Source organism: Oryctolagus cuniculus, chromosome 11 (assembly GCF_051225735.1).
Source record: "Oryctolagus cuniculus isolate XC-2025 breed Fujian yellow rabbit chromosome 11, ASM5122573v1, whole genome shotgun sequence".
Lineage (NCBI taxonomy): Eukaryota > Metazoa > Chordata > Mammalia > Lagomorpha > Leporidae > Oryctolagus > Oryctolagus cuniculus.
Genome location: NC_142877.1, coordinates 7,491,906 through 7,510,008, shown reverse-complemented (window position 1 = coordinate 7,510,008; position 18,103 = coordinate 7,491,906). Strand labels below are relative to the sequence as shown.

Sequence of the window (18,103 nt, the reverse complement as noted above, 5' to 3'; positions counted from 1 at the left end):
GAAATAAGCCAGTCCCAAAGGGACAAATATCATATGTTCTCCCTGATCGGTGACAACTAACCGAGCACCAAAAAGGAAATCTGTTAAAGTGAAATGAACACTATGAGAAACAGTGACTTGATCAGCCCTCGCCCTGACTGTTTGTGGGGGACACTGAATCCGGAGAGGCCTAGAGGAAACTTCCTGAGCCTGCCGCGAATTTGAAAACCTGACTTCAAGTTTCAAATCCCTGGTAGCAAACACCCCAGCCCCAGGGCCCTTCTGCCTAAGGATCATCAAGGTGGTATAACAGGAGTGGCTAAGACCCTTTTGCATCACAACACCCCACCCCTTGCCCGCATCCGCTCATCTGCTCTGTACCATCCGCTCTGTACCTCAGCTACATATACACCTCCCTTTTACAATACAGTGAGAGCCTGCTTCCACTGGGCTCCACACCGCGTCTGACTGTCCCCGGGGTTTGGGGAAGGCTGAGTGGCGGGTGGCGCACTTCCCCTCCTCGGTCAAGGCAAGCTGCCGGCAGCCTGCCTAATTCTCCGGCGGTGGCGAGGAACAGTCACCGCAACTGTTGATGAACAACTTAATACGTTATCTCTCTTAGCATTTTTTTTTTGTTTGTTCTACTTAATACTATTAGTTGAATTCTGTAATTAATACACAGTTATTCTTAAGCATTGAAACTTAACTGAAAAGTGATCTCTGTTAAATATAAGAGTGGGAATAAGAGAGGGAAGAGATGTGCAATTCGGGACATGCTCAAGCTGACTTGCCCCAAACAGCAGAGTTAGAAACATACCAGGGGATTCCAATTCAATCCCATCAAGGTGGCATGCACCAATGCCATCTCACTAGTCCAAGTGATCAATTTCTGTTCACAATTGATCAGAATGATAGGACTAAGAGCCGAAGGGACCACATAAACAAGAACAGTGTCTGCAAATACTAGCTGATAGAATAAAAAAGGGAGAGAATGATCCAACATGGGAAGCGAGATACACAGCAGACTCATAGAATGGCGGATGTCCTAAACAGCACTCTGGCCTCAGAATCAGCACTTAAGGCATGTGGATCCGGCTGAAAAGCCCATGAGAGTATTTCAGGCATGGAAAGCCAAGACACTCTGGAAAAAAAAAAATGACCTAAATGAAAGATCTCTGCGAGTGAGATCCCAGTGGAAAGAACGGGGCCATCAAAGAAGGAGGTACCTTTCTTTGAAGGGAGAAGAGAACTTCCACTTTGACTACGACCTTGTCTAAATATGATCAGAGTCAGTGAACTCAAAAGGCTTCCATAGCCTTGGCAACTCATGACAAGAGCCTAGGGTGATTACTGATGCCATAAACAAGAGTGCCAATTTGTTAAGTCAACAACAGGAGTCACTGTGCACTTACTCCTCGTGTAGGATCTCTGTCCTTAATGTGCTGTACATTGTGATTTAATGCTATAACTAGTACTCAAACAGTATTTTTCACTTTGTGTTTCTATGTAGGTACAAACTGTTGAAATCTTTACTTAATATATGCTAAACTGATCTCTGTATATAAAGAGAATTGAAAATGAATCTTGATGTGAATGGAAGGGGAGAGGGAGAGGGAAAGGGGAGGGTTGCGGGTGGGAGGGAAGTTATGGGGGGGGGAAGACATTGTAATCCATAAGCTGTACTTTGGAAATTTATATTCATTAAATAAAAGCCTAGCTCACTAGGCTAATCCTCTGCCTGCGGCGCTGGCACACCAGGTTCTAGTCCCAGTCGGGGTGCCAGATTCTGTCCGGGTTGCCCCTCTTCCAGGCCAGCTCTCTGCTGTGGCTGGGAAGTGCAGTGGAGGATGGCCCAAGTGCTTGGGCCCTGCACCCGCATGGCAGACCAGGAGAAGCACCTGGCTCATGGCTTCGGATCAACGCAGTACACCGGCCACAGCGGCCACTGGAGGGTGAACCAACGGTAAAGGAAGACCTTTCTCTGTCTCTCTCTTTCACTATCCACTCTGCCTGTTAAAAAAAAAATTTTTTAAAAAGAAAAAAAGAAATTCCAGGAGACACGCACAAAAGGCAGCTGATAGATGATAGATGAGAGAGACAATCTTGGTACTTGACCACACAGAGATATATGCAAACCTTTGGGACTAGGGGCAGCTTCAAGGAAGCAAGTGTAGTTGGGGAAGACGTCCAATTACTGAGCCCTGGGGAGCATCAATATTTAAAGAGTGACCCCAGCAAAGGAGATCACAGGAGTGTGGCCAGGGTGGTGGGAGAGCCTGGAAACCAAGTGAAGATGACGCTTCGAGAAGGAGGATGGGGACAGGCATTTGGTCCAGCGGGTAAGATGTCCACACTCCATTACAGAGTACTGAGTTCAGTACCTGCCTCCAACTCCTAACTCCAGTTTATTGCTAAGCAAACCCCAGGGGAGAGTAGTGATGGCTCAAGCAGCCCTGTGGGAGACCCAGACTGAGCTCCCAGTCCCCGGCTTCAGACCCACCCAGTCTCAGCTGTTGCAGGCATTTAAGGAGAGAACCAGCAGAGGGGAACTCTCCCTCCATCTCCCAAATAAATACACGAAGTTTAAAGAAAACATTTGGAACAAAGAAAGAAGGGGTGGCGCAGGATGTCAGAGTTCCCGCAGAGCAGGTGGAGGAGGACGAGGAAGACGAAGTGGACTCATCCGTGAGGGTGAGGGGGTGAGGGTGGACAAGAGCCTGAAGGGAGCACGGTGAAGACAGAAAAGGAGGAGGAAGAGAACGCACGGCATTGCACTCACTAGTAGCCTGAGCCTAGATGAGGGCCTTTAGCACATCCCTTAGAAGTGACGTCTCTCTCTAGGTTATGTGCTCCCTGAAGGACCCAGGGGCACGACTTTATCTTTCACATGCCTTACACAAGGTTGCCATCTGCAAAACTACTGCAGACTTCAGTGAAATGTTTGGAAAAAAAGAAACATTCTCCTTACACTTTATGAAACTGTGCATGGCAACATTCTCCCCATCCCCCACCCCGACACAGAGACTCCTGGGAGGGACATGTTGATAACAGAATCTTAGTGTTTTTAATAAAACCAAATTTCCATTAAGTGATCATTTTTGTGTGGATGTCATGAGTTTTGAAAACGAGCATCTTATAGCTCTGGGGCCCTTGTTGAGGGGACAGAAAGGAAAAACTTTCATCCCTGCCAACATGTTGGTTTGTGTGAATCACTGCTCAGGGAGACCTTTCAGGCACATAATTTATCTCTTCTCTGGCTTATGTAGTAAAGGCTTCATTTGTTCATGAATTCTTGCCTTGTTTTAATTATGCTATGTGCTGAATGTAGTTTTATAAGGCACAAAAATAAGATTGTCATCCTGAAAACACAGAAGATTTTTGTGTTTCCTCCAGAATGAAGTGGTGGCATCCTTCTCCCAATTCACAGCTCTGTGGGGTTCTGGTTGGAATTCGAATCCAGCCTGGGCCAGGCTGTGCAAGTGTGGGGTTGGGCGTGTGGCAGGGGGCAGGAGAGGGACAGCTGACGGGGCTGAGGCCAGGGCATAATTTATCCTAAGAACTCTGAATTAATACACTGACGTCCATCTATGCATAATGTGGCACTCCCACTGACAGGCCCACTGACTGAGAAGTTTTATTCATGTTTCTTGCTACTTTCTGAGAGCTGGATTCTCTTATTACACTTATAGGACAATTGGTCCTCACCCCTCCCCCACCACACACAAATAAAGAATTGTGTAACTAGGGATCGGATAAAAAACCTTAACAATCAGAAGGCCATTATTTGTTTAAAATTCTTACAAACACACAAGGATATCTCAAAAACCTCATGGGAAAAAATGAAATTAAAAGCATGAGTTTATTTTAGTGCAAACTTTTTTTGAAATCCTGCACTGTTTTTACAAAATATGAATTTTCATGTATTATAAAATTTTTTACTGATAATGTTTCTTGCACAAAAATAAATAATATTCTAAATTCCATGTTTCCATGACATTTTTGAATTTCCCTTGTATGTATCTGAATATTTGACAGTACATGGATTGAAGGAGAAATGGCTACTTTGTAACCTTTCTATGTTTTGTACATATATAGTGCACAGCAGGCAGTCAGTACTTCAAGTTCCAACAATTCCACCAATAAAAACCAGAAATCTGTAGTGCCCCAAAATCAGATTCAGATTCCAGTGGTGAATCTGGGTGCACCAACTCACTTATTCAGAAAGGCAAATAGGCTGCAATTTGGGGGTTTTCTAAGAGATAGTAAAAACTTCAAAATACCAGCCCTGGGCTTGACTAGATGGAGACCTCGCATATTCTGACGTGAGGCCCATCTGCTTCCAGATCAGAGGAACTCATCCACTCAGACGGAGGCACTGTTCTTTCAACGCAGGGACCCAAGCTGAAAAGGCACAGCTCTGAAGTTACAGCTCACTCATCTCACACAGGATGGACCGAGTGTGTCGGAGGTCAATGGCTACACAGACAGAAGCGGGCTATCCTCTGCTGAACTGGGTTGGTTTATCGATGAAGAGAGGGATTTGGGTGAGTCACTGGATGCCTGTCCAAAGATGGATGAGCACAGTCCTTCATTCCCTTCTGATCAATAATTCAATCTTTTCTCTATCTTGGGCACTGGATTGGCTTTGAATGCACACGCAAAAGAAACATGAAAGCGTTCAAGGGAATTACACCTCAGAGCAACTTCAGAAACCATGAAAAATGAGGACTCAATAAGTGCTTCCCATCCAGGGAAAATCGCAAACACTTTCTCAGGCCTTCAGGAACACTGTGTTCCCTTCCAGCCCGACGAGGCAGCCCCTGGTACGCACATCGGATGGACTACTATCTGGACCCGTGAGGCTGATTTTCCTTGTGGCAGCGTCCCCTGTCCCTGACACTCTGCCTCCACAGCAGGGCGCTTGGTGCCCCTGGCAGTTGCAGGCTTATTTATTGGTCTTCCTTCTCAGGGCAGCAAACTCCAGGAGGGCAAGGACTGTCCTGTGCATCACTGGGGTGCCTGTGCCCCCCTGCACTGGCACGGTACCTCACTCAGTAAAGCACGGATGCCTGCATGCATCTGAGGATTTGTGCCTGAATGTGCTCAAATGGTCCCCTGCACTCTGCAGTGCATTTTGGGAAGTGGGCATGTGAAGGGATGTTTTTTAAACTCCTCAAAGCAGTTCTGAAAATAAGCTCTCTGCACCAAAGTTTATAGAAATGGCAAGAATGCTGTTAGGAAAAAACAAAACACATGAGCCTTTTTCTCTTTTCTCAATTGTCCAGAGTTTTCACTTGGTGCCTAATGTTTGCAGCATAATTCTGACACACCCTGTTCGCACTGAAATCACAGGTGAATGTGATACTCATTTTCATAAAAATAATTCATGTGCAGCATTTAGAACAGAGACTGGCATACTGTAAGCACTCAATAAATGACAGTATTATTCTTGGCATCTTGGCAGTGCATGTACATGGTTATGTTATTGTTACAATGGATAGGCTGATGGCAGCAACACACAACCAAGCCTGTATAATTTTTCTGGTTTTCAACTCAAATAGCAGTACTTTAATCTTATTCCTAAATTTTGAAAAATACTGTTCTTTAAAAGTCTGTTAACCAAAGAACTAGCTAAATACAATAAATATAAAATTATATCAACTTTGATTTCTTTCTTCATTCAAAGAATCCCTTTCCTGCCCTGAATGCAAACAAACTCTCTCCAGGCTTAAAGTAAATGCTTCTTTTAACATTGAAAAGAACTCGCCTTGCTTTGTTCAGGAAAGAGAGCACCTGGCTCAGGATACTTCCTTTAAAAAACAACCTCTTTTTTTTTTTACAAAGGTTTCCCTCTGGCTTGTTGGAAAATAATCAGCCCATTAAAGAGTCTGCCTAGAGCTATCATGACAGTGTGAAACAGTTAAAACTCCATGCAGGCTCTTAAGAGTTAGGAATGAAATATGTCCCAACCACAGTCCATACCACCTGTCCGACAAGCTACCAAGCCCGGGCAGAGTATTTAAGTCTTTTCGGAATCATTTTTATTCCTCTTATGCCTCTCCCTCTGGACTCTGCTGATCATAAATGCAACCTGTAGCTCTGCCTTTGATAGACAGGAGGACAAATGCATCTGCGTGCAACTCACCTCCTCCTCCCTTTGACATAAAACAGATGCCACAGCTGTTATTGTTCTTCTAACAGATGTTGCTGCCCACACAAACATGGAGGAGACACCATGCGACAATGTGCTCTTTGTTCTACAGGGGTCAACGGCTTGCCACCTTGTTGAGGGCCCCCAGATGATGGAGGGGGTTGTGTGTGCGGAGGCCTCACCCCATCAGTGCCCCTCCCCCGCAGTCTGCATTCCAGGGGCCGGGTGAGCAGCCCTTTTGCACACTTACCTCTGCTGCAGGGACTCCAGCAGGCTGCTCGGATAATCCAGGAGTCTCCTCGGCCCCGTCTTCGTGCTCTGTCCTCTTGGATTCCTGTTGGTTGTCACTTGGTGCCTTTTCCCGTCCCTTGTCCAGTTTGAAGAATTTCTCGAAAAAGCTCAAGTCCTTGGGCTTGGAGGGGGCTGTTTCCCCTGACTCAGGTGGGGCAGGCGCTGGAGCCCAGGTGGCAGAGAGGGCCTGGTCCTTGGCTGGGGTCTGCTCTGGGGTTTTATGCGCGTTGGGCCCTGGTGCAGCTGCCCCAGGAAGCGCCACGCTCTCACTCGGGTCTTTGTTCAGTGGCGCTTTACTGGGGCTGACATCAAGCTTCGCTGATCCCGGGGATGAATCCCAGCCTTGGTCTCCGGGACGTCCTGGTACAGGCCGAGAGAGCGTCAAGAAAAAACGAGATTTAGCAGCTGGTGCTTCGGGTTTGGCCTCTTTCCCAAGATTCTTTCCGTTGGCACTGGCCGCAGCACTTATGTCCATTGTCTCAGGGGAAGAAGTGGCCACATTATCCGTCTTCATGCTTATTCCCAGATCGACTGTAAACACAAACAGAAACAAGTTATTCAACCAAGCCAGGAAATTCAAGGATGCATAATGGACTCCCAGCGTCTTATATACAACAGAGGCCATCGCGCAAGCCGGGGCTACACTGTCTGGTGGTCACTCCGCCAAGCAGGAGTTGGCCCCCAGATGTCTCCCGACCCGTTCTCTTTGGTGAGGAAGGAAAGCCACAGCTTCCAGGCACTGCACGAGTGGCATGTCACGTTAGTACCTTCTGTGTCTTCCGAGGGACCCTGGCAGAAGCACACTGTCATGATCTCCACGGGCACTCAGGACAAGGGCTCACAGGTGGGGCTTTGGAGCTAGAACGAGACTTCTCACCTGTGACCTGGCTGACACTGGGGTGGGTCGTTCTTCCTGTGGGGATTCTTCCCAGGCACCGAGGGGTGTGGACAACCTCCCTGGCCTCCGTCCACCAGACACCAAGGGACAACCAAAAATGCCTCCAGATATTGCCACTGGGGGCAAAATTGCTCACATCTGAGGACCATGGATGTCTCTTTGAACCCAGGTTTCTTAATTTTCCTGTGCCCCAACTTCCTGATAAAATGAGGCAAAGAATAAAACTCACCTCAGAATTCTATTATAAATATTACGTGAGTTAATGATTTTCTTTTCTTTTTTTTTTTTTTTTTTGACAGGCAGAGTGGACAGTGAGAGAGAGAGAGACAGAGAGAAAGGTCTTCCTTTTACCATTGGTTCACCCTCCGGTGGCCACTGCGGCCGGTGCGCTGTGGCTGGCGCACCACACCGATCCAAAGCCAGGAGCCACGTGCTTCTCCTGGTCTCCCATGCGGGTACAGGGCCCAAGCACTTGGGCCATCCTCCACTGCACTCCCGGGCCATAGCAGAGAGCTAGCCTAGAAGAGGGGCAACCGGGACAGAATCCGGCACCCCGACTGGGACTAGAACCCGGTGTACCGGCGCCGCAGGCGGAGGATTAGCCTAGTGAGCTGCGGCGCCGGCCGAGTTAATGATTTTCAAAAATTATTTTATTTTGGGGGACACACACACACACACACACACACATCTTCCATCCACTGGTTCCCATCCCAATCCATATCTCTGCTATGTCCTGAGAAAGCAGTAGAAGATGGTCCAAGTGCTTGGGCCTCTGAGCCTACATGGGAGACCTGAAGAAGCTGCTGGTTCTTGGCTTTGGATTGGCACAGTTTTGGCCATTACAACCATTTTGGAAGTGACCCAGTGGGTTGAAGATCTTTTTATTTGTCTGTCCTTCTCTCTGTCCATAACTCTACCTCTCAAATGAATAAATAAATAAAATCTTTAAAAAAATAAAAAATCTAAGTGGGAAAACTGATGGCCAGTGAGGTCAGCCCACCTTCCCACAGCTGTCCAGTAAGCTGGGAGTGTTTAATTCTGGCTTTAGGAAGAACCCAGAACCCTAAGCTGGTGTCTTGTCTCTCACCATAGGACTTATATTAGCAAAGACTGTTATGAATCCTGAAGACTTTAAAAAACAATACCCAGGAAGTTTGCATTTTGAAGGCTGGAAGGGCAGATATCCACCAAAGAAGGCAGATTTGACCTTGGTCTACGTGGAATTAAAGGTGTGAGTCTAGCTGACCAAGACTGTGTGCAGATGCAGGCTCTGCCTTCTCGCAACACCCACCTGCTTCTGCTGATCTCTGCCTCTGCCTAGTAGCACTGCCTTCTCTTCTAGAACTTTTCTTCTTTTCTGTATAAAGCTGTATAATATGCAGGGGGGGAAATACCAAGAATTTTGGAATCATAGTTTAAGATTGAGACTTTCTAAGAACAAGGTATGCAGTTGTGGGCAAGTCACTGAAGTCTTCACTTTTTCCTATTTGTAAAGTGTGCACAGCAGCAGCTGCCTGGGAAGGCTGCTGTGAAGTCAAGTGGAGAACCCACACAAAGGATCTGGCCCAGAGCAATGTCCATGGCAGGTGATTCTTAATGGATGCATTCTGTGACCATGTTCAAGGTTTCTCCTGTGTCCTGGGCACTACTGAATTTTGCCTGATACATTTGTAGCCATATGCTGCTTGTTTTTAGAATTATACTTAAGTATTTTTTCCTTTTTTTTTGGAGATAACATATTCTTTAGAATCTAAGACTTAGAATCTAAGACTTAATGGCTCTGCTAAACAAAGTTCAACAAATAAAAGTAAAGACCACGGTCAGTGGGAAAATATGCAAATCTATAAACAATTGTCAAATGAAAATATTTTCAATTTCACTCTTCTTAATTTTTAAATAGTTGCAAAATCATTAATACTATAGTAATATGTAATTTCTATCAATTTGTTGGACAAATATTTAAAACAAATTTTGACAAAAGACTGTATTTTTAGCAAAACTGATACACATCACCTTTCCTTCCCTTCTCTCTCTCTCTCTTTCATTTTTAGCTCCCATATATAAGGGAGAGTCAGACACTTCTTAATATCTGTTTGTATGAAGATAAGGAAAAAGAAGGGGAGAAGATTGAGACTTCTTTGGTATGCTCATACTGCTCATTGATACGTAGTGAGGCACGTGTGCGCACACACACACACAAACAAGTGCATCTGTCAGCGATTGCTTCTGCCCAACTCCAGTATTTCACTATGTTTAGAATCAGGAAGAAACAAACAAGGAAGGAGAAAGAGAGAGAGTGCGAGTGAGAGGGAGAGGGAGAGGGAGAGGGAGAGGGAGGAGCGAGAGCGGGAACGCGTGTTACGTTCCTGTACAGAAGGGGCAGTGTCCGCATTAGGTAAAGACAGCAGAGAAGACATGATGCAAGGCAAGCCCAGCAGTGGGCACTGGGCCTCCAGGAGACACCCTGCAGCCCAATGGCTGCACTTCTAGCTTCTCTGTACTTATTTCCTGTGGTTCAGGAACTGGCAATGGAGGAAAGGATTATAGGGAAGGGGGGAGAGGAGGCAGCGAGGGGAAGGGAGGCAGCGGTAGACGGATGAATCAGGGTACAAGCAGCAAGTGAGGTTGCTGGAGTGTCCCAGTGAATATAAATGAGTCATGGGGTGGTCCATGCCAGGAGCAGAGGAAACGGTTGGCAGAAAGGGAGAGGCAAAGACACAGGACAAGAAGGGCTTCTCTAAATGCATAGGAGAAAGCATCACTGATTCTTTCCCTCTTGTTCCTGACCCCTAGCTGAGAACCAAAGGAGCCAGTGGTAAGGGAGACCGTTACAGCCAGAGAAAAAGTCTTGGGGGGGGCGGGGGACAGCAACAGCAACTTTCTGTGGATGGACTTTTTAAAAAGTGCCAATATATTGCTTTGAAAGGGATGAAATCCCTATAACCAGGTATCTGGATTAACCTTCCACACACTTAGCAAGGACAGCAGGTTTAGCTTTTGGTGTCAGTGAATAAAGTGTTTCCCACCACCTGTAAGAACACCAAGTTCTTAAGTGGTACATTCCATGATGACCAAAGCCCTGCTCACCACCTCAGCTGAGAGCATGCCCAGGCCCACAGCCCGGGCTTCTGTTTCCCTGAGAGGCACACCCTCTAGGTGAGTCCATGACCCAAGATAGACCAAATCCTGTGACATTAGCTCAATCTATTAGAACAGATTCATGCTTGGGTTGGGAAAACCAACAGGGGGTACATTTGACAGTGGTGACCAAACTTGAGAACCAACACAGTGATAGCAGAGCCAGGAGGTCCAGGAGGCAGTGCCCAGTGCTATTCAACTCTAGCTGTTCCTGAAGTTGGAGTTTAGAATTACATAAGCCAATAAATCCTTTCCCTGTCCCCCTCAACTTCTGCCAGTTCCAATCAAGTACATTCTCAGTGACGTGGGCAGAGTTCCAGGGAATTGGTTAGTATCCAATACCCTTGTCGATTAGTAGCAATCAGTCCTGATCTAGTGAAGCTGTCATCAGGCTCAAGTGTGTCTAGCAGGCATGTAGGACGGGAGGGAAGAGGACAGAGAACAAAAGGTGAGGAAGTGAGTTCTAAGGAGCTGGGCAGAAATGAAAAACACCCACCAACACTGTTTTCTCAATAAAAATGAAGGGAAAAAAATCTACTGGGAAGAAGAGATGACAGTCATCAGAGGCCTTAGACAAACACTAAAAGCAGACAAGTAAGTTCTAAAATACACTCAGACACACAACCATTCTACGCTACTTGGTAGGAAGAAGAGCCATTGGACTTGCCAGCTTGACACTCTTGGAAAGCTGGGGACCATTTCAATGCCTTCCCCATATTTTTATGGAAAATATTAAGGGTTGCTTACAAGAAGATCAGAACTAAGCTTTAAGTGCCTTTGAAAAATCTTGGGAGAAGCCCATCTGAAATCTGGTTTCAATAAAACATTTCTTTATAAAGTATACAGATGACACACCAAAGAGATTTCACTTTTCATAAAAAAGTGCAAGACTTCAGGGAAGATAAAAAGAAATCAAGCAGGAACACAAATGGCAGGTCCCAACGCCTGAAGAGATGGAGTTGAAAAACTTGATCTCACTGCAGAGAAGATATTTTGTTCTCCAGGCATGTTTTTAAAATAAAGTCATTTTATGTTGATATGGGATTGAGAACTTATGATTGTTAAGTAGTGGGGTGGTGGATCAGAGGGACCTGGCTTTGACTCATGTTTTCTTTTTAAATATTTATTTATTTGAAAGGCAGCGCATCGGGGTGGGGGTGGGGGCAGAGAGAGAGACACAGAGAGGGAGAGAGAGAGATTTTTCCATCTACTAGTTCACTCCCTGAAATGGGCACAACAGCCAGGGCTGGACCAGGCTGAAGCCGGGAGCCTGGAAGTGTCCAGCTCTCCCACGTGGCTGGCAGAGGCCCACGCACTTGGCCATTATCTCCTGCCTTTCCAGGAGTATCAGCAGGAAGCTGGATTGGAAGTGGAGTAGCCAGGGCTTGTACAGGCGCCCTGGCATTGCAAGGGGCACTCAACCCCCTGTACCACAATGCTGACCCATGGCTTTGACTCTTAACCCCTCGCTTATTACATGGGTGACCTGGCAAGTTATCTTGTCCACCTGTGCCTCAGTTTCCTTTAAGTGGCATGAAAGTAGCAGCATCTCTTCAAGGGTTTGTTGTGAGGATTACAGTACCTTGTATGAAGTGTTTATCACACACTGACGTGTGGCACATGTTTGAAAAGCAGCAGTTGTCGGCCGGCGTCGTGACTCACTTGGCTAATCCTCTGCTTGTGGCGCTGGCACCCTGGGTTCTAGTCCCGGTTGGGGCGCTGGGTACTAGTCCTGGTTGCTCCTCTTCCAGTCCAGCTCTCTGCTGTGGCCCGGGAGGGCAGTGGAGGATGGCCCAAGTGCTTGGGTCCCTGCACCCACATGGGAGACCGGGAGGAAGTGCCCGGTTCCTGGCTTCAGATCGCCACAGTGCTGGCCCTAACGGTCGTTAGGGGACTTAACCAACGGAAGGAAGACCTTTCTCTCTCACTGTCTATAACTCTACCTGTCAAATAAAAATTTTTAAAAAAGCAGCAGTTGTTTTGTTATATTTATTATTTTATATTCCTAAATAGAAGCCTGAAGGAAAAGAATTGTTCCAAGGCTTTAACCCACAAACTGGAGTGCTCTTAAAAGACTTCTACAGAGAGTAAATGACAGGAGCAAGCAACTTATCCTTAGAAACACAAGGCTCTAGGACAGAGAAGTTTCGGCAAACTATATCATTTTCCTGGCATGAAGTATTCTTAGTTAAAACAAGGACTCCCTCAGAGGCCCAATCACACACTTACAGCAGCACATCTGTATCACAACACTCAGAAATTCTGGGGAAGGATTATCTTCTCTCATTTTTCTTCATGTGCCAAAGGTAAAATTTTCACTTGTATGACTATAAAAAAACTAGCATGTTCACTGAGTGCTTCCCATGTCAGAGAATGAGGCACCCAGTAAGAGGCTCGCTAAGTCTTGCAACACATCTGCGATTAGGTACCATCACCACTTCCATGGGGAACTAAGGCTCCAGAAATCAAGTCCCTTTTCTCATGTTGCCCAGAACGTTAGTGGTGGAGTTGGGATTTGAACCCAAGTCTGCCTGATTCCAAAGTTCAAACACCCAACAACGCGTGGCAGCAGGAGCACAACAGAAAAGAAAGGAGAAAGGGAAGGAAGGGAAGACAAACAAAGCAGACAAAGCTTGGCCAACCAAACTGGTGAATTTCCACACGAAACTCAGACACAGGGTGGGAGGAAGCTACGTTTGCTCGTATCCAGGAAACATCGGCAAATAAGGGGAGCAAATGAACAACATGATCATGGCACTCATCTGCATGAAACCATGCAAAGAAGACCTCAGCACAATTAAACGGATCCACACTCTCTCCACTCTCTAGACGCAAGGGTGGGGAACCATTTTCCTGCCAAGTGCCACGTGGATATTTATAACCTCATTTACAAGACGTAAGAAACTATCGTCTTAGAAATGAGCCTGCTGTGGATTCACTGCATTTCCTGCATGCAGTTGCCTTGGCAGGGCCGGACTCAGGATTTCCCAGGCCTTCCACGGCCTACAGGCTGGACGCTCCCCACCCCACTGGAGCCTGCGCTCACACTGAGTTCTTTCTCACACCTCCCAGCACACCAGCCTTGCCTCCACCTGGAGCACCTTGCCTTGGTTCTCCCCACCTGGGAATGCTCTCCCCCCAAACCTCCCCCATGGCTCCCTTGTTATTCAGGCCCTCCCTGACCACCCCATCTGAGCTGACTCCTCCTAGGCACCCTCACTCTCTGGAACCCACAGAGTGTCTGTCGTTCTCTCATGAGCTCATCACAGGGGTCCCCGCCCCCTTAGTCATGAACTTAATGTTTGCCATTTCAGGTATCTGCTGTTACTTGTTGTCCAAAAACATTAGGAGGGAGGGAGGGAGGAAGGGAAGGAGAGAGAGGGAGAGGGGGAGGGAGAGGGGGAGGGGGAGAGAGAGAATCCATTCTTGTACCTTGTATTATAATATAGTTTATTGTTATAATTGTTCTATGTTATTTTTAGTTATTGCTGTTAATCTCTTACTGTGCCTAATTTACAAATAAAACTTCCCCACAGGTATGTGCAGACAGGGGCAAAGAGTGCATGTGGGATTCGGTACTACCTACTGCTTCAAGCAGCCCCTGGGGTCTTGGGCCATGTCCCCATGGGCAAAGGCAGACCCCTACAATTCCTTGTCCATGAGTTTCCTCCACACTAGGAGGGAGGCCTCACGTGCACAGGGACCGCTATTGTCTGGTCGCAGCTGCATCATCAGTGGCAATAGGGGTGAGGCAGGCAACAGGGTGAGGCTGCGAGCACAGAACCTGTGAAACAGAGCTTTGCAAGCACAGCACAGACCAAGATTCCCTTTTTTTAAAAAAAATTATTTATTTATTTTGAGAGGTAGAGTTACAGAAAGAGAGAGGGAGAGACAGAGAGAGAGATCTTCCATCTGCTGGTTCACTCCCCAAATGGCCACAGTGGCCAGAGCTGGGCCAATCCGCAGCCAGGAGCCAGGAGCTTCCTCCAGGTCTCCCACACAGGTGCAGGGGCCCAAGGACTTGGGCCACCTTCTACTACTTTCCCAGGCCACAGCAGAGAGCTGGATCGGAAGTGGAGCAGCTGGGACTCGAACAGGTGCCCATATGGGATGCTGGCGCCACAGATGGAGACTTTAGCCCACTACACCAGAGCTCTAGCCCCCAGACCAGGATTGTAAGAGCAGCGGGGTTCGCCATCCTTACAATAGTGGCGGTGCCGGAGAGACCACTTCTTTTCTGAGAATTCATTACCCAAATCCTCCTTGTTCTATGGTTAAAGAGGAGAGCAGATAAGTTCTACACCATCACATTACTCACCGATGAAAGGTATACTGCACTCACACACCCCTTCTCCTAGTGCCATCCTGTGTGCCAACAGCCTGATCTCCCAGAATAAAAGGGAAATAAAGTGTACATGGATGAGGGCACGTCACAAAGCTTGAGGGAAATGGAATTGAAAGATCATGTGCCTGGCCCATGAGCTTTCTGTACACCCCTTGTCCTGTGCGCTCACTGCAGAGGGCAATTGCTAATCTGGCAAAAGACATGGGAGCTGGTCGCGTGGGTAAGTGGCTCAGCTCACACACAGCCATTGTTGACCCAGGGCCTAGCTGAGTTAGAGCAGCTCACAGAAGGACAGGAGATGACTAGTTCTTCAAAAGAGCATTCTATTTGAATATCAAAGGATTACCCTAGGCCCTTGGGATGCTCAGGGAGACCTCAAGAAGTTCTGCAAAACTGACCTCTTTGTGGTCAAATGACACTTCAAACGGCTGTGGCTCCCTGTGTTGTGCAAATGTGCCTGTTCTAAAGGCTTGCAGTCAGGATTCATGTGGCAAATACTTCTGCACTGGAGGAAGACGTCATATTTGAAAATTTCACTGAGTGATCACATTTCGTGTCTTTCATTTCAGTATTTAAAAGGCAGGACATCTTTGTCAAGACATTCCAGCATAAATTAAAGCAGAAAGTGGGGCCTGGGGATCCCGGGGAAGAAGCCTTGACTACCAGCTGGTACACAGGGCTGGACACTAAGTGATGGTGATGCTGGATTCTAATGGGACGTGGGCAAAAGGTGACCACCAACCCAGTTCTCTGGAGAAGGCAGTGTTCAGTCTCTGCAGGGCTGAAACAACGACACAAAGGGTCTCCAATCCCCTTTCCTTGGCTGTTTCCTGTCATTCCTATGCCTGCAAAAAACCTGGGCTAGCAGTCAGCGCCAAGTCAGCATTTCCTCTGACATGCATAAATACTGCCTGTCAATGACACATCAGGTGTTTGATCTCATCGGTTTCATTTTCAAAATTCAATCACTATGCATATTTAACATGAATTTAATAAAATGTATTGCTCTCTAACCTTTTTCCTTTCCTGTCTCCACCCTCTACTCTTTTTGCAAAAAAAAAAACTAGCAGTCACAACCTGACATGGCTTATCAAACTGTGTTCATGGGGGGCCGACGCTGTGGCATGTGGGTATGTGGCATGCAGGTGCCAGCATCCCATACGGGCACCGGTTTGAGTCTCGGCTGCTCTACTTCTGATCAAGCTCTCTTCCATGGCCTGAGGAAGCAGTAGAAGATGGCCCCAAGTGCTTGGGCCCCTGCACCTGTGTGGGAGACCCGGGAGAAGCTCCTGGCTCCTGGCTTCGGATTGGCACAGCTCCGGCCATTGCGGCCAACTGTGGAGTGAACCAGTAGACGAAGACCACCGCCCCCCTCTGCCTCTGCCTCTCTGAAACTCTGCCTTTCAAATAAATTTTTTTTTAGATTTATTTATTTATTTTACTTGAAAGTCAGAGTTACACAGAGAAGGGAGAGGCAGAGAGCAAAGAGAGATCTGCCATCCGCTGATTCACCCCCCAACTGGCCACAATGGCTGGAACTGTGCTGATCCAAAGCCAGGAGCCAGGAGCTTCCTCTGAGTCTCCCATGCAGGTACTGGGGCCCAAGGACTTGGGCCACCCTCCACTGATTTCCCAGGACATAGCGGAGAGCTGGATCGGAAGTGGAGCAGCCAGGCCTCAAACCGGTGCCCAAGTGGGATGCCAGCACTGCAGGTGGTGGCTTCACCCACTATGCCACAGTGCTGGCCCCTCAAATAAATATTTTTTAAAAATACTATGCTCACAGGCATGCAAACATATACAAGTATACCAGATACGTGTATACTGTGGTTGCATTTGTTGTTGCTGGTTTTATAAATATTGGATTGTGTTAGAAATAATTTTGATTGCTTGTACACATGGTGGTTAGTCCTCAGTCAATATATCCAAATCTAGCTCATCTTTTTACTAGCTGAGTGATATTCCTTAGTAAGGATGTTAGGGCTGTCACCGTGGCTCACTGGGCTAATCCTCCGCCTGAGGCACCGGCACCCCGGGGTTCTAGTCCTGGTTGGGTGCCGGTTCTGTCCCGGTTGCTCCTCTTCCAGTCCAGCTCTCTGCTGTGGTCCGGGAGCGCAGTGGAGGATGGCCCAGGTTCTTGGGCCCTGCACCCGCATGGGAGACGGGGGGTTGGGTTGGGGGGAGGGCCTGGCTCCTGGCTTTGGATTGGTGCAGCGCGCCGGCCACAATGCGCCATCCGTAGCGGCCATTGGAGGGTGAACCAATGGAAAAAGGAAGACCTTTCACTCTGTCTCTCTCTCTCTCTCTAACTATCCACTCTGCCTGTCCAAAAAAAAAAAAATAAATAAATAATAATAAGGATGTAAGGTAGGAAGTTAGAAATTAGCCTACGTGTACATGAGAAGGGCTGCGGAAAACAGCAGCTGTGGGAGCTCCCCTTGGAAGCAGCCCAGGAGTCTACATTTCTATGTCCTGCCCAGACCCTGACAATTTTCCAGGTGCTCTCAGCCCTTCCCCCACGGAAAGCTCCTCAGGAGAATCCTCTCTCCGCGGCACCCACTGGGCTACCTGGCCTGAATTCACTGAGCAATAAAACCATTACAGGGACCAGCACTGTGGCATAGCGGGTAAAGCCCCCACCTGCAGTGCCAGCATCCCATATGGGCACCAGTTCTAGTCCTGGCTGCTCTACTTCTGATCCAGCCCTCTGCTATGTCCTGGGAAAGCAGCAGAAGATGGCCTGAGTCCTTGGGCCCCTGCACCTGCATGGGAGGCCCAGAGGAAGCTCCTGTTCCTGGATTCAGATTGGCACAGCTCCAGCCGTTGCGGTCATCTGGGGAGTGAACCAACGGATGGAAGACCTCTCTTTCTCTCTCTCTGCCTCTTTGTAACTCTGCCTTTCAAATAAATAAATAAATCTTTAAAAAAACAAACAAGCAAGCACACATTACATTCTTCCTCCAAGGCAAGCACCCTAGGGGAAGCTTTTCTGCCCACCTGGGTAGCCAGGCGGGCTACCCAGTCTGAAGGCACTGGATAGTAAAACCTGGGAGGAATTTTCTTTGTCCTGGAGGAGGGGAAGGAGAGAGGGTGGGAAAAACTGGACCCCTTTTCTTTATGTCGCAGTCTGAAGACAGACTGCAGGCTCAGCTCCCAGCTCTCTGCTGAGTCGCCCACCTGGCCTGCAGGTGTATTCTCTCCATTTAGCCATGCAACCTTGCTTCCCCCAGTCTAAGTGACTGGGCTCTCTCTCTCTCTTTCTCTTGGATTCTGTCCCATCCCGGATGCCCTGTCCCCAATA

At 47.6% G+C, this 18,103-nt stretch overlaps 1 protein-coding gene across 15 annotated transcripts in view; it reads right to left on the bottom strand.

Annotated features, from left to right (window-relative positions):
- The window catches only part of BCAS1 (brain enriched myelin associated protein 1), a 114,815-nt gene that overhangs the window by 71,698 nt on the left and 25,014 nt on the right, over positions 1-18,103 (bottom strand). For all 15 annotated transcript variants that reach the window (XM_051832663.3, XM_017350471.4, XM_051832661.3 and 12 more), the window contains exon 4: positions 6,381-6,952. In XM_051832663.3, the coding sequence (XP_051688623.2) occupies positions 6,381-6,952 (572 nt within the window). The remainder of the gene's footprint in view (positions 1-6,380; positions 6,953-18,103) is intronic.